The sequence below is a fragment of the Sinohyriopsis cumingii genome, chromosome 18, assembly GCF_028554795.1.
Source record: "Sinohyriopsis cumingii isolate HCF-2022 chromosome 18, ASM2855479v2, whole genome shotgun sequence".
Taxonomy (NCBI): Eukaryota; Metazoa; Mollusca; class Bivalvia; order Unionida; family Unionidae; genus Sinohyriopsis; species Sinohyriopsis cumingii.
This window is the reverse complement of record NC_142978.1, coordinates 27,610,773-27,637,574: the sequence shown is the minus strand read 5'-3', so window position 1 is coordinate 27,637,574 and position 26,802 is coordinate 27,610,773. Positions and strand designations below refer to the sequence as shown.

Genomic DNA, 26,802 nt, shown 5'->3' with positions numbered 1-26,802 from the left:
CTAAAGCGCTCTCCGTTACGGATCACTGCCATCTCACCTCTGTCTGCGTGAGTTCGAGTCTCGGATTCGGCTAATGTGGATATGTGAGAAAGCTTGCCGGTAGCTTCTCGTGGGTCGGTGGTTCTTTCCGGGTTTTTCCGGGTTCTTCCTCCACCATTAATACTGGCCGCCATGTATAGCCTATCATGTGCTGAAAAATGGCGTTAAACCCTACAACAACAACAACAACAAAAAAAAAGGGACAAAGTTGAAGGTCAGAACGTATCTTTTTGTAGCTTTTGATTCAATGTTATAAACGTGTTATTACAGGCCTTGACATACGATATTTATTTACGAGATAAAATTATCAAAGCGATGGCAAGAGGCTACAGGTTGACGACACAGAGGTCATTTAATAATTTGCTACAATATCACTGCAAGCGAATCCCAAAATAAAAGTATTTACGTTTAGGATGATTTTTCTTTGTTTTTCTCTGAAAATGAAAGTAAAAGGAAGTGTATGATGGGTTTTAAATATCACGTAAATGGATCTGAACAATACTGATGTTAACATACGTTATTCACAATAACCATGAATCAGCTCTCTGTATGAAACATTTGGTGCGAAAAACAACACCAGCCTTCTAATACAAATAGATTCGACTACAATATAACTCAAGGTTTTATCTACAAACTCATCGCGCTATGTAAACAGTTTTGATAACCTGTCACATGGTTTTAAAGATTGACTACAACTTTAATCTCAAAATGTATGTAAAGCAACAAAAAAAAAGACACCCCCCCGCCACCAACAAAATAACCCCCTGCTATATACTAGTTCTGTTTGGATATTTATGCTTTGAAAATAGGTATAAATAAAAGTCTAAAATCTTAAAACTTTTACTTGTTCCCAAGATCAATGACTGTGTTCCTTTTAGCTGATATAAAAACGTCTATTTCGGAAGATTTTGATAGTGACATTTAATCATGTGCAAACAAGTTTTAAAACTGAGTTTGTGCATAAAATGTTAGCCATATTGATCAATTGTCCATATTTTCAAAATTTAGTATAAATGAAACCAGTGATACATCATTTTCTTTGTTATTTTGTTATTGTCCGTGGTCCATAGTTCTGAGAATGATTATACGTGCCAATATAAACTACTCAATCGGAACATCACTCGGCCATTTCAGTCAGGTCGTGAAATAAACGACATGAAGAAAATGGCCAAACGATGTTACCATCGATAAACTTCTCGGTCATGTTCCAACCATACACGTGCGACATATGATGCGCAGGCTAAGGGAAACAACTTTGCACGCCTGCAAAATACTGTATCGGGAAAAAAATGCGTACTGAATGGAAAGAAAGATTTTGAGGGAAGCAATGATGAAAGGCTTTGAAATAATACAAAACCTAAGTATTTCATGACTTGGCAGAGCTTTTTCCAGCAGAAAGAAAACTAACTTGCATGCCGCAAATTCTAAATCCCAAGGTGGCTGAAGTGGTGTTAGAGCACCTGTCTTCCAGGAGTTTCCGTTTCTCTGGTGAGCAATTTGCGTCGTCACGTTGTTGCCGTGTCCCTAGTTTGATGTCCAGCATGCATGGATTTCGGTAACCGTGGACAAGGTTCTCCAGAACAATGAATTCTGACAAGTTAAGGAAATAAGAAAATAGACAATATCCGCTTCAATTTTGGAACATTGTCAATAATCCCTGAATTTTAAGAATTTACATTCAACATTTCTGTGTAAATCAGTATCAAGGAAAAATGCACACAAAGAAAAAGTTAACCCATGCTAAGCAAGAGACGCAAATAGAGCCAACTGATGTGCACTGTCTTTCTTTACCAGGTACATTAGATATTTAGTCAAGAAATCAAAAGTAGAAAGGATACTTTCAGCTGCATTGTTAGCCCAGTAGCGATACTGGCTGATCTGTCGTTCTATGCATTTCTGGCTCCATGAACCCGCTCCATTCTCAAATTCGCTCCTGAAAAAATAACCGAAACATAGTACTGAAAGTAAGAACACTGGCTTCTAAGTTCGATATATTTTATGACCTAGCCATATTTTATGTCGTTGAAGTGGGCGTACTGTATTATTCGTGTTTATCCTCCCTATACCATCAGAACCAGCAATGTCCATCACGAATTTCGTTTTCAATCAATATCGTTTGCAGAACTTCGTTGACTGAAACCTAATTTGGTACGAAGCTTAAAAAAGAGATGATCCATGTCAAATTCGATTTTCTATCAAGAGCACCACTTCACCACAACATATAAATGTGATGGTGCAAAACTTTCGTTGATGCTGTGTCGCAGCACATAATGTCATAGTCAACGTGACACGTAACCATTAAGACTGACGTATGAACTAGGCTCGCAATAAATTGGTAGCTTGCGATGGTTAACCTCTCTTATATCGGGCCAGGGGGGAGGGCATGAGTGAATTTTAATTAGAGTCCGTTCTGATAACGGTGAGACAGATAAGAGAGAGCGATGTCAACGTAAGGTCATGTAACAGAAAATAACAAAGTTAAGACAAGCCAGAGACAAAGTTAGAGAAATCTTGTGTCATTTAAAATAGGTGTAATAAAATGATATTTTCCAGAATAGTTATTAGTAACGACGGACTAGAGAGAATTATTCTAACTTCGATGGGAGTGTTAAGGTTGTGGCGGTTAGAGAAAGATAATCTTGATTGGCTATGCAAAGCGAGAGAGGGTGTTCCCAGACGAAATTCAACTTTTTACGTAATCTTCCTAGCGAAATTAGTCTAAGTGTCTGTGAGAAACCAAAATTTACCTCTGGGAAATAACAAAATTTTCTCGTGAAATTGTACAAGGGACGGGGTTTTGGAAGGATTTGAGACCCGGTGTAGAAGTCAAATTTATCCCATTCTGAAAGTTTCCCCGGGGAAAGAATTGGCTAATCGATTGTTTCCCCGGGCAACGAATCAGCTAGCCAATTCTTTGCCCGGGGGAAACAACTGCCAAGCCAATTTTTCCCCCTCCACTTGAAAGTTCCCCCCGGGAAAGAATTGGTTAGGTGATTCTTTCCCCCTCTCCATTTACACCTTTTATACATTAGAACAATTATTTATAAAAACTAAATTTATAAAAACAGATACTAACTTTATTAAGAGTTTTGTAAGAACAAATACACCCCCACCCCCGAAAATGCATTTATTTGTTTTTAAAGCCAACCATTTTTTTAAAAATATTCATCTCACAACCTACCATATTAACAAAAATATATTAACCCCTTTCTTCATTAAGGGGGTTTAAATGTTATTATTTTCTTGTTTGGATTGTATATATAATTAGAATATAAAATGAGGAAATACAACTATTTTAAGGTCTCACTTGGAAGAAATATGATTGTCCCATTTGGTCAATTTTATTAGCATGTGTAAAATAATTTATTATTTTATTGGAATTGCCAATTAAAAGATAACAATAGGAAGTTTGAAACCAATGTTTCTCAAGTATACTAAGTTTTCCTTACTGTAAGTATATTAAAGGAAAGTATCACAGGTGTGATGGCTACAGGTGAATGTTATTGAACTAACTGATATTTTGGGGCTTCAAGTGGTCAGGAAAGGGTGGTGTCATTTGAAAACAAAAAAAGCCATGAAACTGATATATTGCAAAACCCATTAGAAATATCATATACTGTGATCATAGTAATTAACACAGGCAATTCCAAGTGTTCCCTACAGTAAGTTTTTGTTCTCTAATACCATTTATAAGAGCATCTAGTGGCATAAAATCTTGGTGCAAATAAATTTGAATATCCTTAATATTATTCCTTTTTTGACTCGCAATCATGGATGACGAGTCATACATTGATATAGTATGGTATGTTTATGATGGCGCCTACCCAGCAAATTGGGCAGCTATCAAAGATCTTATCAAGAGACAGAGTGAAAAGAGCAGCACTCATATTAAACCTAAAGGTTTTACTGCGAGCAATGGTATACTTTACATAGATAACCACCGTGTTCTTAGAAGAAATGAAGTATCAACAGTCCAAAAAGACTTCATTCTGGTAAGTAGTACATTAAAAAATCAGTAATCATAATATAATATTAATGCAAAATTCAAAGTTACTCAGATAAAATGTACTGAGCCTGGGTCTATTGCCCAGAAAGCAACACCCCTCCCCTCAAACCCCCCTCCGACAAATTAACACTTTCTGCTAAGCTAATTAATATAATTGATATGTCCACACTCTATAAAGATAAAGTTTCCATCATTATTCCAGGGAGTGATTAGATTTAGTTAGAAGAACTGCATAGTACTTGATTAATTAACTGACCCTATCTGTATTTGAACATACAGGGTTTCTTCCTTATTAAGAGTGTATGTGTGAATATATTTGCATTTAAAGGTGTCAACTGTCTTCAAACCCTGTCATCTCTGTCTCTCTCTCTCTTACTTTCTTCCTCTCTCTTCCCCTCCTTCCCCGTTTTCCTGTCTTCTCTCTCTCTCTCTCTCTTCCTCTCTATATTTGTCTCTGCTTTCTGTCTTCCTTTGTCTTTCTCTATTTTCATATCTGTCTGTCTGTCTGCCTGTCTCTCACTCTCTTCTCTCTCTCTCTCTCTCTCTTCCTCCCTCCTCCCCACCCCCTCTCTCTCTCTCGGATGTCTCTTCTCTCTTTTTCTCTCTTCCTCCCTCTTATCATCGCTTCCTCTCTCTCTATTCCTTATGGTTTCTTCTCTTTCTTCGTTTGTTTTCCTTTCTCTCTCCGCCTGTCCTCTGTATTCCTCTCTTTCAACTCTCTCTCTTCCACTGTTCGTTTCTCTCTCTCTCTCTCTCTCTTTTCCCTGTCTTCCTCTCTCTTTTCCTCTGTGTATTTGTTTTCCTCTTTCTCTCTCTTCATCTATTCTTCTCTCTCTTTGTCTTCTTCTATCTCCCCCCCTCTATCTTTCTCTTCTTCTATCTCCAGGGCGATAGAGATAGCACGTACCCTAAGCCAAGAAATACCAGGGCCTCACCTAGTTCTTGTTCAAACAAATTGTTTTCTTTCCTAAAATTAAAAACTGTTGTTCGGCCCGGGCCCCGGGGATATATCCCCGCTTGCCCCCCTCTTGTCGACCATCTCTCTCTCTCTCTCTCTCTCTCTCTCTCTCTCTCTCTATATATATATATATATATATATATATATATATATATATATATATATATATATATATTCATTTCTGTCTTCCCCCAATGAATTTACTTAAATTATGACAAAAGACATTCAAAGCTATAGCTGCTGTATAAACAAGGACTGAATTTTCTGTAAAATCAATTTGTCTTCTTGTAATTAGATAAACCAGTCCCCAAACCTGTATTAATACAGCGGCTCGTACTGTTTTTTAATATATAATACAAGGGACGACAATTTCCCATTTCTCCGGCGTTCTATTTAAGATCTGAAACCATTGCTTCAAGCTAATGTGTAATAACTTCGCACCAAAGTGCAGCTCAGAGATTCGACATGTTGGACAACAAATTTGGCTTAAAACGAATATCAGTCCGTTTTCTAATCCGGGATTCCTCCATATATTCTCACCCCATTTTTCATATTTGAAACATTTAGGTTGGGATGTGGGGTCGGAAAAATTGCGTATCGAAAATTTTGATTTTTCCGTCATCGTACGGTAGCGGCATATGTTAGTCCTTACCAGCGGGCCTTGCAAAATTAAACGGTGTTATATCGACTTACAAATGCATGAAATCAATAGGAAAATAATTTTCTCAGAAATGGCAATTATTATAATCGTTGTGTCCTTAATCCGCTGACAGACTAGACGAAACAACACCATAGATGAAACTTGACCCGGTACTCGCCATTTGCATTACTAGTCACATGACTTCACAAATCTCAATAGTCATGTGATATCAACAACAAACTCCTTTTTAATATTACTGCACAAAAGTTCAATTATATTAAATGAAAGTCAGAAACCTATTGTAAAAACCAGAACGAACATAAAATTCTCAACATATTTATTTCGACAACAACGACAAGAATCTGTCGCTGTCGCAGCAATCTGGCCAGTCAGATTCATCAAGTAGAGAGCACATGTCAACGTGTAGTCACGTGATATAACAAAACCCCGATAGTTGTTCTGTGGATAAATCTAGATAATTTTGGGTTCCTTCGTTTTTGTATTTTTATTACAACCAGTATACGACCTACATTTAATATTTTTTTATTTTTATCTACATTTCAAACGTGTTATTATTGACATAACCGGACTACTGGATTGTGAGATTTGTGTAATTGTAAGACTACCAATGCAAATCACAAATGCTAGGTCAAATTTCATCAACGCCGTAGTTTTATTTTCTCTTTCAACAGATTCAAAACAAAACGATCTTAATACTCGCAAATTCTGAGAAAATAAATAATTTTCATATCGATTTCATGCAGGTATGACTCGATTTTACAGCGTTTAAGTTTGCTAGGCTATCTGGTAAGCGGCTACCATGTTGGCCTCTTGTGATGCTAGACTGGTTTTTATGTCTTCCGTGTAAGAACAGATGTGGACATGGAGCTGTCTGTGGGGTAAAAAGTCTACTAGACGAATCTAATCCACTGAGCATTTGGATTGACTTTGCAATATGTGTATGGCAAGCACCCAAATGATCCATACTACAACCTCTTAATATTCTGGTCTGAGCTCGTTAAATTTAACTCACGGCCAGTTCAGTTACGATTCAATTACGTAATTGTTTCGGGCGTTAAGTGGTGGCGGAAAATGTCCTGGCTTTTCCCGACTTCCATGAATATTTGCTTTTCACGGTCGGGAAAAAAATTATAATTTCTCCCGACTTTTCCCGATTTACCAGTAGCATGGGAACTCTCTAGCTTCTCCTTTCACTCTTTCTCTCTTTTGTTCACTCCATTCTCACCATCTGTCTCCCTAGAACTCTCATATACCTCCTTCTTGTCTGTCTTTCTCTCACCCTCTGTCTCTCTCTTCCTCTACGTCTTTCTTTTCCTCTATCTATATTCTTCTCTCTTCTCTCTCTCTCTCATTCTTATCACTAGCCTTCCACGCGTCTCTCTCTCTCTCTTTGCTCCCTCCGTTTTCATCATCTGCCTCAATAGTACTCTCATATATACTCCTGTCTTTGTGCGGTACACACATCTCATATATACTCCTGCCTTTGTGCGGTACACACACCACATATATACTCCTGTCTTTGTGCGGTACACACATCACATTTATACTCCTGTCTTTGTGCGGTACACACATCACATTTATACTCCTGTCTTTGTGCGGTACACACATCACATTTATACTCACGTCTTTGTGCGGTACACACATCACATATATACTCCTGTCTTTCTTTGTGCGGTACACACATCACATTTATACTCCTGTCTTTCTTTGTGCGGTACACACATCACATATATACTCCTGTCTTTGTGCGGTACACACATCACATTTATACTCCTGTCTTTCTCTGCGCGGTACACACACCACATATATACTTCTGTCTTTCTCTGTGCAGTACACACAGCACATATATACTCTTGTCTTTCTCTGTGCGGTACACAGAGCACATATATACTCCTGTCTTTCTCTGTGCGGTACACACAGCACATATATACTCCTGTCTTTTTATGTGCGGTATACACAACACATAATTATAAATTGTAAACATTCTTGTCTTGTACTTTTGAGTAATATTGAATTGTTATATTTATATTGTAATTGTTAAATACGCTTATGGACATCTAAGGCCGTGGTAAAACATGAGATATGCCAGGAAGGGTATTACTGGAAGGGTATGAAACAAAATGTAATAAAATATTTATGTGCGATAAATGCATTATAGTGAATCTAGGTACAATACAAGCAGCACCTCCTCTGAATCCTATACCAGTGCCATTCAAAGTGTGGAGTTTAGTTGGAATCGATAGTGTCGGCCCTCTTCAAATGACAGACAATGGGAAAAAATATTGTTGCCCTAACATAATTTTTCCAAGTGGTCTGTGGCTGAAGGTCTCTCAAAGAAAATTGCTAATAAAGTAACAAAATTTCTACTTAATAGCATATGTCGCCTTGGTCCTATGGACTCAATCATAACTGATCAGGGAAAAGAGTTCACAAACAAGCTTATAGATAACCTAACAAGTGAGTTGCATATAGAGCACAGGATTTCCTCTGCATACCATCCACACACCAATGTGCAGAGAGAACGTGACAATAGGACCATGAAAGAAATGCTATTCAGGTAAACAATGACCAATCAACAATTTACATACAGGACAAGTAAAAGCATCTACCAAGGTCACACCTTTTGAGATTATGTGTGGCAGTAAGGCTAGTATCATTTCTGCACCCAGCCAGAGCAGAAATTGCAACGAGTTCTCGCATGGTGTATTGACGAACATTAACAAACACAGCTTGTTTACATGTTAAAGTGTAACAGAAAATATTAAAAATGCACAGATCCACCAGAAGCGAAATTTTGAGAAAAGAAATAAATCCTTTAAAACTTTTCAAAAGGGAGCTCTTGTTCTTATGAAGAATGTCAATAAAATAAGGAGATTTAGCTGCAAATTGGCACCACGATGGGTGGACCCTTATGTAGTAAAAGATGTTCTTCCAAAGAGCAGGGTGAGACTGCAAAATGAACCTAGTGGCAACCAGATATACCACAGATTCCAGGAAAGCACTGAAAGAACTTCTAAAAGATATGACAAAAGACAACATCAGGCTTAAACTCCTCCAACAAAAAGTAATATAAATAATGGTAATCCACAAATGTTCTTAAAAGACAAACGAGTCAACAGTTGCAAAATATTGTCAACAAGACTTCCAAGGAGGCATCAGGTGGTACTCAAGGAATACAAAAATATTCATAGTATCTTCAATCCACCTTACAAAAATTCAATGAAACGACAATGTAACAATAACTACTCTCCTAACCTGCTTGAACCATGGTGAATATAACACGTCACGCTACTCCTACCACCTCTTTTGTTGCCCTTCTATTCTCATTGCTACAACAACCATAACCATAGTTATTACACTACTACTACAACTACTACTACTAGCATGCTGTTGTTGCTGCTTTTAACATTATTTGTACAAAGTAGTTGTTATACAACACACCAACTGTGGCTCTTTAATCTGTAGTCCCCCTCTGATGAAGATGGAATTTTCTTGCGTTTATCCTTCCTTTCGAACATTCCCACCAGGGATTTCGGTACAGAAGCTATTAAAGTCGTTACTCCGTCATCACCACACCGGTAAAGTACATCTACTTCACCTAGAAAGAAAACAATAACTTTTATCTGCAGACATTTGAGGTGAACCTAAATATAGTTAATACAGATGTATTATAAAGTAACCAGTTTGGAACATCTCATTTGAAACATCTCATTTGAATCACCTCATTTGAATCATCTCATTTGGAACATCTCATTTGGAACATCTCATTTGAAACATCTCATTTGGATACAAGTGTATGTGTAGAGTTTAAGTGCCGATTAAAAGTAAAGTTCTACAAATATATATAGAAAAATTACGAAAAATATTAAAGAAGATAAAACCTTCCAATTAAATCTAAATATGCAGTTCTTGAAGATAAACTGCAAATTTCATAGAAAGATTGTAAAAATGTTAAGGTTAAATATTGACACAGTCGTCAGGACGAGAAACCTTTCCAAACAAAAGTTCATGATGTATCATTCACAAGATACAAGGCAAAAGACGATAACATTTTGATTTTTTTTTGTTGTAAAGATTGACCAAGTTCTTAATATTTATGATCAAAAGTGAACATTCTATTAGAAAGTCAAAGATATTTTGGGTGCGGAACAAAAAAGCTGCTTGATATTGTTTTTCATCATAAAATTTATGTCTCGCAGTTTGGAAGTCGGTACAGTGGAGAGGTGTGTGCTTCAGTATCAATGGACATCCACACGCTCCAGTCGAGGTTCACTCTAAAAGAGCTTTATGTAGGTTAGGCATGCGTGCGCGACACAATACAATCTCATCTCTGCGATTTTCCTCTATACGAAATATGGATGTATCGAAGCTTGTTTGTTTTCAGTTCGCTATTAAAGTGTGTAGACATACCAAATGAGTTAATAATTAAAGTATGCAGAAAAAACGCGACAACTGTTTTATCTATTCAACATTACCTTAGTACACACATGACTGGGTAGCCAGTATGCTTTCTACAGAATGCGCAAGCATACCAGGTTGTTGTTGTTGTTTGGTTTGGTTGTTTTGTGGGTTTAACGCCATTTTTCAGCCAATGGTAGGCTATACATGTCGGCCAGTATGTTTGGAGGGGAAGGTACCAGGGGAGAACCTCTCACTTATTCAGACCTACTGGCAAGCTTCGAAAATACCCACGTCAGTCGAACAGAGATTCGAACTCACACGGACAGAGGTGAGATGTGTGAGTAATCTGTAAAGGCGAGTGCATTAGACAACCTGGCGCTTAGAATATTAAGATATTGTCAAATTTAAAATTTGTAAAGTTTTTTTTTATGTGGAAAGCTAATCATATAATATAATGAAATGAGTGTTTGCAGACACTGGTTCCCCTTTTAATCATAATAATCTTCTTTAAGGTGTTGATTAAGGTCCGAATGGGTAAAGCAACTGTGATAAATTCTTTCTTATCATACATGTAAAACAAGATATTTGAATGAATTTATGAACTGATGAAAATGTCAAAACATGAATTACTGAATGAATGAAATCATTAATGAACGAAAGTAATTTTGACACCATGCTAAGGAATGAATAAATGATATGAAATGTAAGAAAATACATGCAGTATAAAAGTTGATATTTACGTCCATGAAAAGTGGATCACGCTGAAGGTTTGTGAAAGCCGTATAAACAAAACCCATCTATCACAGACTTGCAAATATTCAAATGAATACTACACAAAGTGTCCAGAAATAAAACAATTGTATCCAATGCAAAACAAGTGTACCCCAAATAAGTTTACCACTCACATGGCTAACATTAGAAAGAGCAGTTGAAGAAGAAATGTGGGTCAATACGATGATGCTATCCATATATTTCATCTGATGCTGTTTACTGCCAGTATTATGAACACAAATGTTTTAACCTTTCTCTAGTTTATATATCTTAATTCATATGTGATCGCACGCCAGCTTTATGCGTCCATTATTGAAAAGTCGCTATACCAGGAAGCTTAGTGTCCAAGTTAGTTAAACTGTACTCACAAGTTTTGCTTTTGATAAAGCTGTGTAAATGTATTTCAACTGTAAGTTGTGGATTGGCATTATCTGTTTAAATTTTAAAACCTTCATTGCCAAGGTCCTGTCTGTCAAAAAGGTTCAAATTTAGTTATGTGATCTTTAAACTTAAATCGTTAAAACATTTTCATTTTACTTTTAATATTTTTTGGCCATATCTGATGATGGATCATCATCATTTGTAAAAACTGAAAGGTCTGTATTACCAGAATTATTTTTGTCATGTTTGGACAAATTATATTCAAACGTTTTGAAGAAGAGGTCATTTGTCATTCAAAAATGTTATTTTCATTTTTAGTAATGGCGGTCGTCTTTAAAGGTGGATCGGCATTGAAAGGTCTTTAGGCGAGGATGCTTTCTGCCAGCTGTATTCAAATTCTGTTCACATATAAGAAGAAACCATTTAAATTTCGTTTTTTTTTAAAATAATCGCTGACATATTTGAAGGCGGACCCACAACAGGTTTACACTTTCGAAAGCCCTTTAGATCATGGTGATTTCTGCCTAACGCTGATAAAATTCTATTGAACGCTTTTTGTTTTCTTTCTTTGTTTTTGTTGTTTTTGTTTAAAAGTTGATTTTTAATATTGTTTTGCAATGGCCGCATTAATTGATGGCGAAGCAGCATTTGTTACATGAACTTGAAAGGTATTCATTCTAGGATGCCATACAAAGTTTCGCCAAATTCTATTCAGCGGGTTTGAAGAAGTTGTATAAAGTATTTTTCTATTCATAATAACGGCGCCATACCCGAAGATGAATCGGAATCATTTTGTAAAAATGTTAAAGTTCTTTATGTTAAGATGTTTATTGTCAAGTCAGGTTAAATTCTGATCAAAGGTTTTTGGCGAAGACGTTTCTGGAATTTTCTTCTTTTGCAACGGCGACCAAATTCAATGACATATTGTCATCCTGTTTTTAAAGCTGGAAAGGTATTCTTGTCAAAATGCTTTCTCTCAAATATGACCAAATTCTGTTGTGCTGTTTTGGAGAAGATGTTTTTAGGTTTTTATATTTTTAACAATGGTAGTCATATTTGACTGCGGATCAGCATCATTTCTATAACTTTTAAAGCACTTAATACCAAAATGATTTCTGCTAAATTTGATAAATTTCAATTAAGGGCTTTTTGAGAAGTAGTTTGGTTTTTCTATTTTTAGCAACCGTACAGATTTTAAACTATTTCACTATTTTTAACAAACATTTCTTTTCTATTTTTAGTAACGTCGGCCATACTTCATGGTAGATTTGCATGCGTTCTAAAGCTCTTCTTAAAAAGATGCTCTCTACAAAAAGCGGTCAAAATTGACCAATCATTTACATATGTTTAAAATAGCAATTGTTGACGAACGCACAACACAATATGATATGACCACTATTACTAAACTGTAGAGAAATCATGCGATGACTTCTTCGCAAAAGAGCTCAACAGACTGCGACCAAATTATTGGACAGAATGTATCCTTGCATGAGAAACTTTCAAGTTTATGCCAAGGACATCCATCTCTCCCCGCCCCCAGTCTTTAAACGCTGTCTTCTCAATAGCAGTTCCACATAATTTGACCTAAATTTAGAAGAAGACATCTTGTTGGAAAGGTTTTTCAAATACAAATGACATCTATTCGTAATCCGATATGGCGGCTGTTACTAAAGAAATGAAAATCCTTTGAACGACTTCTAAAAATTGCTGAGAAAAATTGGATTAAAATTCACTTGTAGACACCCCAGTAAGACCTTACAATTGCTGTTGATCTATCATTTTAACTGACTGAAGATACTGCAAAGAGAGAAACCTTCAAAAAAACTTTTTCATAACTAAAAAAACCCACAGAATCTGAAGCAATTTTAACAGAAAGTGTCTTGATAACACATGTCATATGCAGAGAACCCTTGTATTTAACTATCAGGCACATTTCTGCAATTTCAGTCCCATTTAGACCACTTGTTATGAAGTAGATTCTAACAAAAACATGAACAGTGGTATAAGTCCATTAGAAGTAATGTAATAAAACTTTTCAGAACGTTTGGCCCTTCCAGCAAGATTACATTATCATGGGATGATACAGTGCAGTGCTCCATTTACGGATTGAGCCCGTTACACAGATAAAGTGGGTGAACTATTAAAAATAGTGAGTCACACGACAATCGCTTGCATATCTACTTCTGTGTGCACATGCGAATGACAGGAATATACCATACCTGCTGAGTCTCTGACAAAGGTCCGCTTGTGCAAATGCATGCTAGCAAAGAGAAAAAAGGGTCCCAGAGCTTAATGAATTGACCTACTTAAGGCCTAACTACAATATCGTGGCCTCGACCTATTAAGATATCAGTTGATCCTACATGTGGAGATGGAGCTACGCTGTCACAAATCAAGTTAACAAGTAGTTCGTGTACTCTTACAAAACATAAATGTCTATATGACACAGAACAATTTTTTACACGATTGTTGCGCTCATCCATAGAGTCGTTTTCTGTACATTTTGTTGATGGAATAAACAAAGGACTTTTTATTGCGTAATAGTATGAGTATACTGTATTGAAAATGTGCGAAAATACTTTAAAACATAATAAATAACGGATCACTTTAGTACTCCGCCAGAGAAAGTGGTGGGGGTGAGGGTACTGATATTAGTGGTACTTAGGGCCCTGCACACAATTTACTGGTACTTAGCTCCTTACCGATGTAAGGGTACTGATATTAGTGGTACTTACGGCCCTGCCGAGGAAGGGGAACTGATAATTATGATTCTTAGGGGGCCTACACACGTTAGAGGTACTTGGGGCCCTGCATAGGTATGGGTACTCATATTAGTGATATTAAGCGCCCATAAAATATAAGAGTATTGATATTAGTAATACTTAGGGGCCTACACACGGTTTAATGTTATTAAGCCACACACATTTACCTGCCGACACACACACGCATCTACGAGGCTTACCCTGTTACTATGTAACATTAAAATTCTGAACGTTGTATATGTTGTAAAATTAGGAACAGAAGTTACTGTATCGGCCAAACTATTTTCAGATGACGTTGTAAACCTTCATTGGTACCTCCATATCGGCCAACTTGTGGATCATCCACTTGTATGAAATTAAAGGCTGAAACTAATACTACGAAAACTTTCGTTAATTTAAACAAAAACCCACCCAAGAATTACAAATCTTTTTTAAAAAAATCAAAGCATGTCGAGATATCAACCCCACAGTTCATAGTAAAAATACTGTATTAATGAAGCCCCCCATTTGGAAAACCCAACTACTATGCCCTTGAACAATAATCCTGTAGAGATTGAACCAAATATAGCCGACAACCCTTTCAGGGAGATTATTCTAATTGATGATGAAATCTGTCGATTCAATATAGAAGAACAGAACAGAACTTGTATTAATAAAAATAAATCTCAGGCCACCCGTAGGTAGCGTGTGAGAATACCACAAATGCTACAGTATTGTAAGTTTGTAAATTCATTAAACCCGGACGGCATTAATTAAGTTGTGGTCACTGTTTATTTGAAATCTATCAATGAAAGTTAGTCATGGTCATTTTGATGCTATAAGATGAACAAAAGGACTGAAAAAGATGGGCTTCCTAATGCTATTAGATGAACAAAAGGACTGAAAAAGGTGGGCTTCCTAATGCTAATAGATGAACAAAAGGACTAAGCAAGATGGGCTTAGCAGCAGAGGAGATGAACAGACCTTTTGCGTTATTTTGTTTTTTAAAGTATGCGCGCGTGTTTACCCACCGTGACGTTTCACTAAGGTCGCACCTCCTCTGCTGCTGTAAATGTAGGAGTAATTAATTCATTATTATATCAATAATGGAATCTTACACGGCTAGATGAGCTCGAGAGCGATTAGAGGCAATAACAAAATATATCCCTGTTCGCGATGCTGTCAAGCAGCAACTTACAAGCGCGTCAGGAGTCCCAAGTGGAATTTTCAGAGGGTGCAGAACAATTATTTAAACCGGTTACGAGCATGCCGAAGGAGTTACAGAGGCTACCAAAGGTCTTCCTACGTTAGAGCAAACCGCTAAAGCAACTGGAAAAATAGCAGAAAAAAAAAGATTCTACGAGAACTTCCAGGTGAAATAGCTGCTGCTCAACCAATGCGAGAAATACTTGAGGGTATTGACCAAGCTCGTGGTGAAATAGGCGATATAAAAGATCGTATACCAGAATCAGAAACAGAAACAGAACAAGCAGGAGCCAAAATTGATGTAAATGATAAATTTACGTAAAATAGTATTGCTTTCATAAAATAAACTAAAAGCAAGATACATTAGCTGAGTTTGCCGAGCAAAGTTTTGATCAGCGAGAAAGAGTTTTGAAACCTGAGTATGTCAATGATGCTGTAAGTCGTGTTGTTGTTGTTCTAGGGTTTAACGCCATTTTTCAGCACAAGATATGATATACATGGCGGCCAGTATAACTGGTGAAGGAAGAACCCTGGAAACCCCAGGAAAGAACCACCGACCCACGAGAAGCTACTGGCAGGCTTTCCCACGTACCCACGCTAGCCGAGCCTTGGACTCGAACTCACGCAGACATTTTTATTAATGCAATATATATCTTGCACGGTTACAACAACCATAGCCAGTATTATAACAACTAAGCTAAAAATCCGGAAAAGATCTTGTCATTGACAGTGTAAAAACCCTTCCGCTGTCTGATAAACTGTCCTAACAATGTTCTTTCTGACGTAGAACGGCTAGAAATCCTCATAGGAGGAAAAAGTGCTGGAAATAATTCTCCAGAAATTATTAATGAAGCAGTTGATATTTGTCGAAGATTATTTACAGTCGGTATCATGGACATCGATGTTTATCGGTCTCTTATCGATGAAATCGTTGATAATTATCATAGTGATCAGATAAATAAATAATAAATAAGATGGTCGTACATAATGCTCAACGTGGACCTGTAATGTTCAGGGCGATAAATTCGCGATTACCTACCTATGAAGCGATTTACGGTGATGGGCTCGGGGATGTTGTTCAGGATCTATTTAGAAGGATAACGACTGCAAAACAACTAGAAATGAAATCCATTGATTTTGTTCGTGAAAAATTTCTAGCGCTGTTGGTGATGTCGCCGGTAAAGCATTCTTAGCAATCAAGGATAGACTAGCTCGATTCATACGACGAAAACCACAGCCACCAGTGAACCTGGCCAGCACTTAAGTTAAGCCTGCAAATGTTAGTAAAATAATAAATCAAGCCGCAAATAAAAACCTAGCAGAGCTGGCTAGTGTGCCACTATCACAAAAAGAAAAGATAAAAATATAACTGCAAGTCTGATAGTCGGAAGTAGTCTTCGTGTTAGACGATAACAATTATAATAAAAATGTTCAGACGTGTATCTGACCCAGCATTTGACATGGACGCACCAGTTCTGAAAGATGAGTCTGTGCGTGATTATCATTATTATTCTTATGATGCACGTGTACCTAACGCACGTGGAAGAATCGAATTACAAGTTCAGGATACAAGTAGATATTTTTTGCCCGCTGAGGCATTTATTGAGGTCGAAGGTAGACTTTTAAAAGCATATGATACAGCATACGGAATTGGTGATCGTGTTGGTTTTGTTAACAATGGCGTATATGGCGTTATTTAATAGCGCTATATAAATGATTGACGGAATAAATATTGGCCTTGCAAGATACAGTGACGATTATACGAAATCGGCCGGTCCAACAATGATGTTTTCAAAAGACTTAACTGATCAACCAGATAACATATATATAACAATGAATGCAGCTAGAACTGAAGTTGCATCAATGAATGAAAATTTCAAAGTAGGATTTTGTCGTACGTCGCTTAATGTTGAACGGTGATGAAGAGTTTTCATGCGCAATTCCACTCTCATATTTTTGGGGATTTTGCAGAAATGTTAGAAAGGTTATACTTGGCGCTAAACACACTGTGATACTTGTTAGAAAAGCCACTGACAATGATGCAATATGGCGTGACGCTGCCGTTGGGGTTGCTGAAGTAACACTAACAAAACTGTGGATGCCAGTAATGATTCCATCGCTTGCTGAAGAACAAAAATTACAACTTCATTATAAAGCACAGGAGCGGAAAACTACATGGGAATGCGCGCGCGTGTGTGTGTGTGTGTGTGTATGTGTGTGATTAGGATTTTCAACGTAGCTTTAACAATGTTTCAGTCATATCGCTACGATGTATGCATTGTGGCAGTTTTTAGTGATGTCTAGCACTGGGGCATCATGCCGCAGACATGTGACATGATGTCCCACCCAGTCACATTATTCTGACACCGGGCCGACCAGTCCTAACACTAACCTCTTAATGCTGAGTGCCAAGCGAGGGAGCTGTTAGTACCATTTTTGTAAGTCTTTGGTATGACTCGGCCGGGGATCGAACCCACGACCTCCCGCATCCCAGGCAAACGCTCTAACCACTAGGCCACTGGAGTGGTCACATGAAAATGCAGATGGACTATCGCGCGTGTAACTGAAGTATATAGGAATTAAACGACAAAAGATACTGGTATGATTAGTACACTCTAATGGCGCTAAGAAACCTTGAACAGATCAGGATTCCTTGACTTTTCGAACTTCATTGCGTTCTGTTCGGAATCATTAGGAATTTATGCGAATATAGACGGTAACCAATTTGTTGGATTTCCCCTAGTGGATGGTCACTGATGGAATTCATGACTGCTACAGAAGTTAACAGTAGTGACTCGAAGCTTTATGCACTGTAAGCTTGATACAAGTTTTATCATCTAACACAATCGGGAGATACTGAAATAATACGTTTTGTTTATATTTTTTGAGTACGCCCATTTAGTAATATTATTTACCGAAAGCATGCAAATATTAAAAAACTGGCAGCTGCATACATTGATTGAAATATTATTTCTTCACCAGTTTATGTATTTACGGATTTAACGACCCTTGGAATTTTTTAAATAGTTTCCAGTATTTCTAAATTTGCAATTTTCGCTCTGTGTGATAGCTCGAAAAAAAACAAACAAAGTTTGATCAGTTTGTAAGACCTAGCGGCGAAATATATCGTAAGGAACCTCTCCATGAAAAAATGAAAAATCTTGCGCGGCGATATTTATTGCTGAATATACTGAACAATTACTGATTAATTGTTTTACCGTTCCGTCAGTCGCGGCTCATTTTGCTCAGAAGAAAAATTCGTGGAAACCAACTCGGTTTGATTTTCTTGAAGAAATACAACGTAGGTGAATATTGTTGTTGTTGTTTTTGTTGGGTTTAACGCCATTTTTCAGCACACGATAGGCTATGCATGGCGGCCAGTATTAATGGTGGAGGAAGAACCCGGGAAAACCTCGGGAAGAACCACCGACCCACGAAAAGCTACTGGCACGCTTTCTCACATATCCACATTTGTCGCATCCTGGACTCGAACCCACGCAGACAGAGGTGAGATGGCAGTGATCCGTAACGGACAGCGCTTTAGACCACTCGGCCTCTCGAGGCCCCCGTGGTTAAATATAATACGGACACAGTGGATTGTGGAATACTAAATACGATTATAAGGATGTTATATCGGTTGATACGGTCGTAGGTTATCCGGGAAGCTTTCTTGGTATGGGAGAATGTTCTGAGTATTCTAAGAGATTTGGACATCCCACAGACGAGATGACCAGAGCACTGATAACTGGACCATTACATTTTCAGATAAAATGTGGACACCAATAGTTTTATTACGATATATGCTCGATGTAAAAATACTGATATCGTTGATTGTAAGTGAAGCATTTATATCATATCATACTCAGAAAGAAGTATGGTTACCGCCACAAAATGGATATTCTGAACAAGATCCTCATATAACTGATTATAAGAGTAAAACAGCAAAAGATCTTGGCAGAAAAATAATCGGTAAATTCACCCAGGGAGGATCATATGATCATAAAAGACATTGTACAAGATTAATTATAGCTGATGCTGAGTTAGATTTTATAATTGCTGATATAACGAATAAAAATACGTTTATAAGTCGAGAAACATTTTTCTTGCCAAATGGAACTAAATTAGGTACAATTGTGAGTTATAAAGATGGTGAGTCACCGCAGTTTACTCATTTATGATCTTCAATGCTAGCGTACGTTTCCATAAATCTATTATCGATGATAAATAGAGTTTCCAAGTTTGCTGTCAGAGTCATTAAGGATTCATTTTATATCAATAAGAATAAAAAAATTGTTAGAACAACTACATATCGGCAGAAATGCATCATGGCCTTCATGGGGTGAATGGAGAATAAAAATATACTTGATTATTCTGAATCCACTGTTGTTTCGATTAAAGGTATTTATTACCACAAAATCAAATATCAAGATTGTCATCATTGCTTGATTACCTGGATTTACGTCGCGTGTGCCCAAAAGGGCATGTGCGACAGAAATTGTCATCAGCACCATCGGTATATGATCCTGTAGCTAGACATAAAAACAGTTTATCTCAATGGACCAGGTTGTTATGATAAAACTAGTGTGATCAAATTGTTTAGGAATTTTTATATAATTATATTAACACCTACACACAGACTAGCAAGAGAAATGAGAGAAAGAAATATTAAATCGTGCACTTATCATAAATTCTTTCGATGGAAGGGAGATAGATGGAGTCATGAACGAATGGGCGAGAAATGTATTCCAAGGATTATTGTTCGGGATCAAATATGTACAGTGACGCTAGAAACGCTAAAAATAGTTCTCGATTAGCTGTTATTGAAGAATACTGCTGTAATAATGTGTGGCTATCATGGTCAACCACCATCTTTTGTTGGATTGTCTCCACACGAATGGTTAAAGAAATATGTAGATTATTATGAAGAAATAACTGATGATCATAGAGCACTTGATCCAGAATTAAGGAAGTTTAAGAAATTAATCAGACCATAACCGAATAAAATTCAATGTGAAATAATGCGTGAAGTAATTTCAAAAACTTCTCTGAACGATTTTCTGCAAGTGTGGAGACCAAACGAATTGTTAGTGGCAAGTAGAACGATAGTTCGTGCTACACTTCAACAACAATTATTTATGTTAGATAAAGAAAGTTTTTAAATCTACCCGTACCGTTGTTTTATCGACCGGTTGAAACACGACGGCAGAATATCGACGTTGATATACCAGGATCATCAGAGAAACAAAATCTTGTGCTAAATGATATTACCTAGAGCTCCTGTCAGTGTTTTTGAGAACGCGTTAACTATCGACAAAACTCCATGGACGCTAGGATACGCAATGACAATTCATTAATCACGAGGATTAACCATCTCTGATACAAATGTTTGAATCGTCGATGATCGTATCGAATGGTCAAATTTAGTTTATCTCGCAGTGTCTCGAGTCAGAAAAATATATCAGCTGCGGAGAATTGTCATTGATTTTACAGAAATTGCTGGCGACAACAACAAAGTTGTTGTTGGCGATGTTATTGAAAATGATACAGTAAGAAATAAATGCTGAATTTAATATGACACTGAAACAAGAGCGAAATAATCATTGTGCGAGCTGTAACACAGTAATGTTATGGAGCAATATTCATAATAATCCAAGACAATTTACTGTAGATAGAATTAATAGTAAGCTTGGTCATACAGGCGAAGATGTGATGCTGACCTGTCTTGAATGTAATCGACGTCGAGGTGCTAGTTTACAAAAGTGAATGCGGTGGTAATTGTGTGTCTTCAGGAATTATTTGTAACTGCTCGCGTACAAATCCACGTTGAGGAGCAGTTGAATCTAATCTGTAGATTGCAGGTCTACCCGTGGATCCTACCAAGCTAGAAATTGTATGTGTCGTAATACTCCAAATAGGATCAGACGCTCTTATTTTTAACCGCCTTCAGGTTCACCGGGTTAATATAAATATCTTATAGTAACATTACATAATACCGGTTGTTTTGAAAACTCATGTCGTTGTATTGGTATATGTTCTTTTGTAACTGCATTAATGGGTTTCATAGAAGTTGTTCGAGCAATATCATTATTTAATGCATTTATCATACTGGGTAATCCTGCAACCCATTCGCGGAATCTCGTATCTTTCTGAATTATTTCCTTTGCATATTGATATCCAAAAAACCGCTCGGCAAGCGTTCGATTGAATCGTTCAACAATTGCCTGATCACGATGAATTGCAGTATGCCCTCGTCTAATTGTGACGTTTTGTTGTTTCATCAACGATGATACTGCACCAAGGAAATCTTTGCCAGGATCAACCTGTAGCAACTGTGACCATCGCAAGGGTCCTCGTTGATAAATTCGTTCAAACGCAGATGAAACTTCAGTTGCTGTTTTAGTTGATAATGGTTCCGCTTCCTTATATTTACTTGCATGTCAACAACAGTCAACGCGTATTTGAATGTACGTGAATGACGTCTACCAATGTTCACAGTATCATGTGGTAAAAATAAAATATCTGCTTGATTTGGAACTATGACATCAAAATTTGCATGCTGAATTCGTTTACGTGGTGGTAGATAATTCGGCCATATTGCCCATCTTGCTAACAAATTAGCGGCGCAGAACGTGTAACATTTCCTGCGTCGGCGAGTTTACTAATCGCTGCTCTACCCTTCCAATATCCTCTTGGGCTATTATAAATCGATTCCATTATTTCAATAATCGGTTGATTAATTGCCGGCTCCGAATAATAATTTACTTTTCATTGCAGATCTTACCAGCCAATTAGCTAATGATTCTCTGAAAGATTTTTTTTATAGAATTTAACGCACGAATTAATCTCACATCTGCAATAAGTCGTTGCTGAAGAACTTTACCTTTATAAGCTACATCACGAATATTACATGATTTATCAATAGCGTTTATTGGATATTCACCAGGTTTTGGCTGATCTTGGTTATCAAGTCGAATATCAAGTCGTGTTCCAGGACCACAACAATTATATCCTGGAAGAGGTTTTTTCTCCCGGGTATTTGGCCTATGGTATTCCTGCCAATTTTCCTAACGATGTAGCGATATCGTCGCCGTATTGTGTCAGGGGAATACATTTATATTTATTTGTACCACATAGTACACACTTGCCTATAACCGCCCGCTTTTTATTTTTTTGTTTTTGAACACAATATAGATTCATATTATATGTAATTGATTTATCAGCGACAAGAAAGCAAGAACCAGTCAAACATCATCCAGCGTTACCAAATTATATCAGAGCAATTATCATAGGTCCATCTGGGTCTGGTAAAACACAACTGCTACTTAACTTGAAAATGAGATGGATCAAATGGGATAAGTTGTATTTAGTAGCTCCATCCGTAGATGATCAGCGATGCTACGAAGTACTTAAAGATTTTAATGAAAATGCACAAATTGTTAAATGAAGATGTCAATGATATTATTGAATTAATTACCGATATTGATGAAGCCCCATCTGTAGATGACCTCGATAGATTTATTAATAATTTAGTAGTATATGATGATGTGATGCTGGATAAACAATCAAATACAGCTCGAATATTTTCCAGAGAAACACACAAAAACACAGATGTGATTTATGTTACTCAACGATATACACAAATACCTAAAGTGATTAGAGATAACTGTAATATTTTAGTTGTATTTAATGTTGTTGATACACATACTCTGAGAAATATTCATCAGACTCGGTGTAGCGGGGATATGGATATAATTAAATTTAAAAAGTTCTTTTCGCCAGCACAGTCAACCTCATACGGATTTTTAACAATAAATGTACATGATCCTCGATCACGATATCGTATAGGCCTTGATACAACCTTTGGTTGAGAGACTGATTTAATTACAGCAGCAGATGAGGTGCGACCTCAGTGAAGCGTCACGGTGGGTAAACACGCGCGCGTACGTTTTAAAAACACTAACGACAACAATAAAGTGACACAACAAAAAAACTAACTCAATATTTCCTTGTGTTTCGTTGCCAACGGTAGATGACATTATATCCATTTAAACATTTTTTTCACTGCAAAATGAGAATTACCCCACGTATTTGCGCGCTTACATAGGACCAAAGAAACGTGTCATATTGTGTACATTGTTGGGGTTTCAATCATGCAATAACAACATGTAAATTTTAGAAGAAAACGGCGAAATAATCTTAATTTCAGTTGTGTTATTCCTGTAACACAACATAACGATTAATATGATTGATTATATGCATATAATAGAAAGGCTATTGACTGAATATTGAAAAAAATACTGGATCCTCGTTCAAGCGGCGTTGACTGTTGAAGATCGGAATAAAATACTACTTAAACTTAAAGAGTGACAACACGCTAAGCCAGACATATGAAGGCTCACCTCATTAGTATAAATAAATCGCGTTTATTATGAAACTCGACGTAGACGGAGATTTTGATGATGTGCCCCTATGGTCTCATATTGAAAGCGTCGAATCCGAAATATGGCGTCCATAGTGGCAGCATGCAATTGTTGATGGACGAACGATACATGAAGCATGACGGAGGCACGACCAAAGCAAAAGGTCAAGGCTTCGCAGCCAGGTGAGGTAATAACGAAAGCAAAGCAAATCCCGTTTGGTACAGTAGCAAAAATATATTCCTGTACGTTTCTCTTTCGAAGGCAGTGGGACTGAGTCAAATGACTCAGACACCCATAGAGACTGTCATTAAAATATAACTTACTAGATAAGGCCATGAGTATGAAGGATGCATTTTATTTACATGCAACCAGTTCTCTGATTATACGTATTGTAGGTTATCAAAGCCGCTCATAAAGCATGGTTATCATCGTGAATCCAATTAATTGGGTTGATATATTTTATTCTGCTGTAAATTTAGCAATTTACTTCATTTTAGTTAGTCGATGATACATACATATTATCATATGGTTTCAAATCATGAAATACCTAACTGTGTATGCGTGTGCATTTGTTGTGAAAAAAAAAATACCCCCAGTATGGCCCTGCTCGTAAACTACGTCAGTACATGGTAATTTCCCTTATACCGCGGTATCCCATATACCACATTAAAATAAGAAAACATTCGATATGTTCATTATAATGAATACAGTATTTCCCGCCATAAATCATACATACAAGAACATGCAGAAGTACACACCTAGAAATTTTGGTGCAAATTCCTTCATTTCATCTGGCAGTGCCCTGTAGAACTTCAGCTCTCTGTCTACCATAGGTTTGCATATTGCCGATTTATTCAGCTTCAGTACGCATGTGTGACCTCCGACCTGGTGCACGAAAGGTGCAAGTGGAATCATCACTCTCTCTGACCCATCGTCAAGAGACATTCCGGAAGATAATTATAGGCACGATTTTACAAATGTACATGGATTTTTACATTCAAGTTGGTTTATTCAGTCACTGTGCATCCTGAAAATAATAATAATAATAATAATAATAAATAGTAAGAGCAACAATAAAAACAACAACTGAAACTGTCGTTCTACTACATTTATCAGTTGAGCTAAATGGTTTCTGTTTCGAATATAAAACTTTTCCTGTACTAAAATTGGATAAAATGTTTCACTGCGTATTTCATTGCTGGCTGCCCTAGTTACGACAAACACATTGGCAAAAAAAAGGATTCAAACATTATTAATTTTGCATGTTTAGCATAAATTATGCAATGATCTAATTGTATTTTAAAAAAACATGTTGACTCACACTTTGCACCCATAAACTGATTTCCTAGTTTTCGTCATTCGAACTATTCAGAGTTTATTTATATATCAAGGTTAAGAATTAAATCAACTATAACAATAAAATACTGCAGTAAAAAAGGAGACTGAATTTTTCACTCAGAGGCATCTGCATAATTGCGTGCCCGGGCAAGACTTGTTAATTAATTATTTAGTTAATTTTTTTGTTTTTAGTTTGCTTGTTTGTTAGTAGTAGTAGTAATAGTAGCAAAAGAAGTAGAAGTAGCAATAGTAGTAGTAGTAGTAGTAGTAGCAGCAACAATAGTAGTATTTCATGAATCAAACTGAAGTTGCTCGTTTTAACTTGATTGTATGTATTAGGGTTTACCTGCACATCAGCACAATACTTGCTATATGGTGGCTATTAATAGTTAAGTTCTAAAAATGTTGATATAAAAACTCTCTGTCCTCCAGGAAGAAAACGACAAAAGAAGATAACAACAAACAAGCAAACAATCAAATAAAAAGAAAAATGGACTGTTAGCTAGTGTAGATATTTCGCTGGCAAACTACAAGACTTAGTATAATGGTCAACAAAGTGCATCGAATACCAAAGTTGTGTAGTGATATTATAAAGGTCCGAATGATTCTGGTAAGATTGTTGTGTATATTACAAACTTATCACATTTGAATGAAAACGCCCAATGATAAAGGATAAAAGTTGTATTGTTAATGCAACTGAAAATAGCATTTTCTAGAAAGATCATTAACCTATTATCTTTGAGGGGATGTGACGATCAGTATTATCCTAAACTGCAGCATGATCAGGCCCTTGGTCACTGTACTGTATAAGCACACCAATTAAAATCGAACTCAAATTTTACATAACATTTGATCTTTCATATAACGTTACTCTGAGTAAGGCTAAGATGGAAAAATATAGGATTATCGTACTCTTTGCATGTCTACGTGTTATCAAAATTTCACTGATATGTATGGATTCTAAGTACGGTCATTTATTTTAGAGTGTTCAGACTGCGTTTACTTGTTCTGCTCAGCTTTTTTAACGCTAGGCCAGCTCTCATGTACACTTATGATTCGCACATTTTGTGTCAGGGATGAGAAGGCTATATTCTGCATTTGCCTAACTGAACTGCGTGTTGATTTAGATGAACAATAGGTTTTTAGAGACATAACATATCACTTTAGTTCAATGTGCGATTGAAAATTCCTCGTTGACAGTCTGTTATAAATTATCCTGGAATACATGATTGCACAAAGAAAAACTGTTACCTGCATTTACACCCTAAAACTGAACTGCATAAAAGCACAGTATTACCATGATAATATATATATATATATATATATATATATATATATATATATATATATATATATATATATATATATATATATATATATATATATATATATATATATATATAAACACACTACCTTTTGGCAGCACGGCCATTTTCAGGTGTAGCCGACTCATATACAGTCTTTTGATAACGTTACGTAGATGTTTGTCATCAATACCATGACAACGTTACGCAGTATTTTTACATTCTCACATCATTATCACTCTCCTCCTCACTGTTATCCAGATATGAATTCTAGTAGAGTTCAAATCATTTTGGAAAAACTTTTTGATATCTAGGCAAGAAAGTCTTCTAAAAAAATAATCCCAAATCCATAACTGATGATAGCATTTATAAGGACGATCATTTAGAGGCAGAAATTCTAGTTTTCAACACCAATTCACAAATAACACTTATTATGAAAACACAAAAAAATACACACAAACACACACACACAGACATGGAGTTCATATATTATACTTGTAATTTATATACCACTTCCAGAACTCATTTCAAAACGAAGTACATAATATGTAAAAACTCTTAATAACATTTCATGGT

The 26,802-nt window shown here is 36.6% G+C and overlaps 1 protein-coding gene across 7 annotated transcripts in view; it reads right to left on the bottom strand.

Annotated features, from left to right (window-relative positions):
• The window catches only part of LOC149776277 (inositol hexakisphosphate kinase 1-like), a 91,385-nt gene that overhangs the window by 7,033 nt on the left and 57,550 nt on the right, over positions 1-26,802 (bottom strand). For 5 of the 7 annotated variants that reach the window (XM_089942716.1, XM_089942718.1, XM_089942715.1 and 2 more), the window contains 4 exons: positions 24,343-24,611; positions 9,106-9,262; positions 1,878-1,972; positions 1,448-1,629 (listed from right to left, as the gene is read on the bottom strand). In XM_089942716.1, the coding sequence (XP_089798842.1) occupies positions 1,448-1,629; positions 1,878-1,972; positions 9,106-9,262; positions 24,343-24,529 (621 nt within the window). In that variant the 5' untranslated portion in view covers positions 24,530-24,611. Of the gene's footprint in view, positions 1-1,396; positions 1,630-1,877; positions 1,973-9,105; positions 9,263-13,436; positions 13,478-24,342; positions 24,612-26,802 lie in introns of those variants that run through there. The other 2 variants (XM_089942719.1, XM_089942720.1) reach the window with 2 other exon arrangements.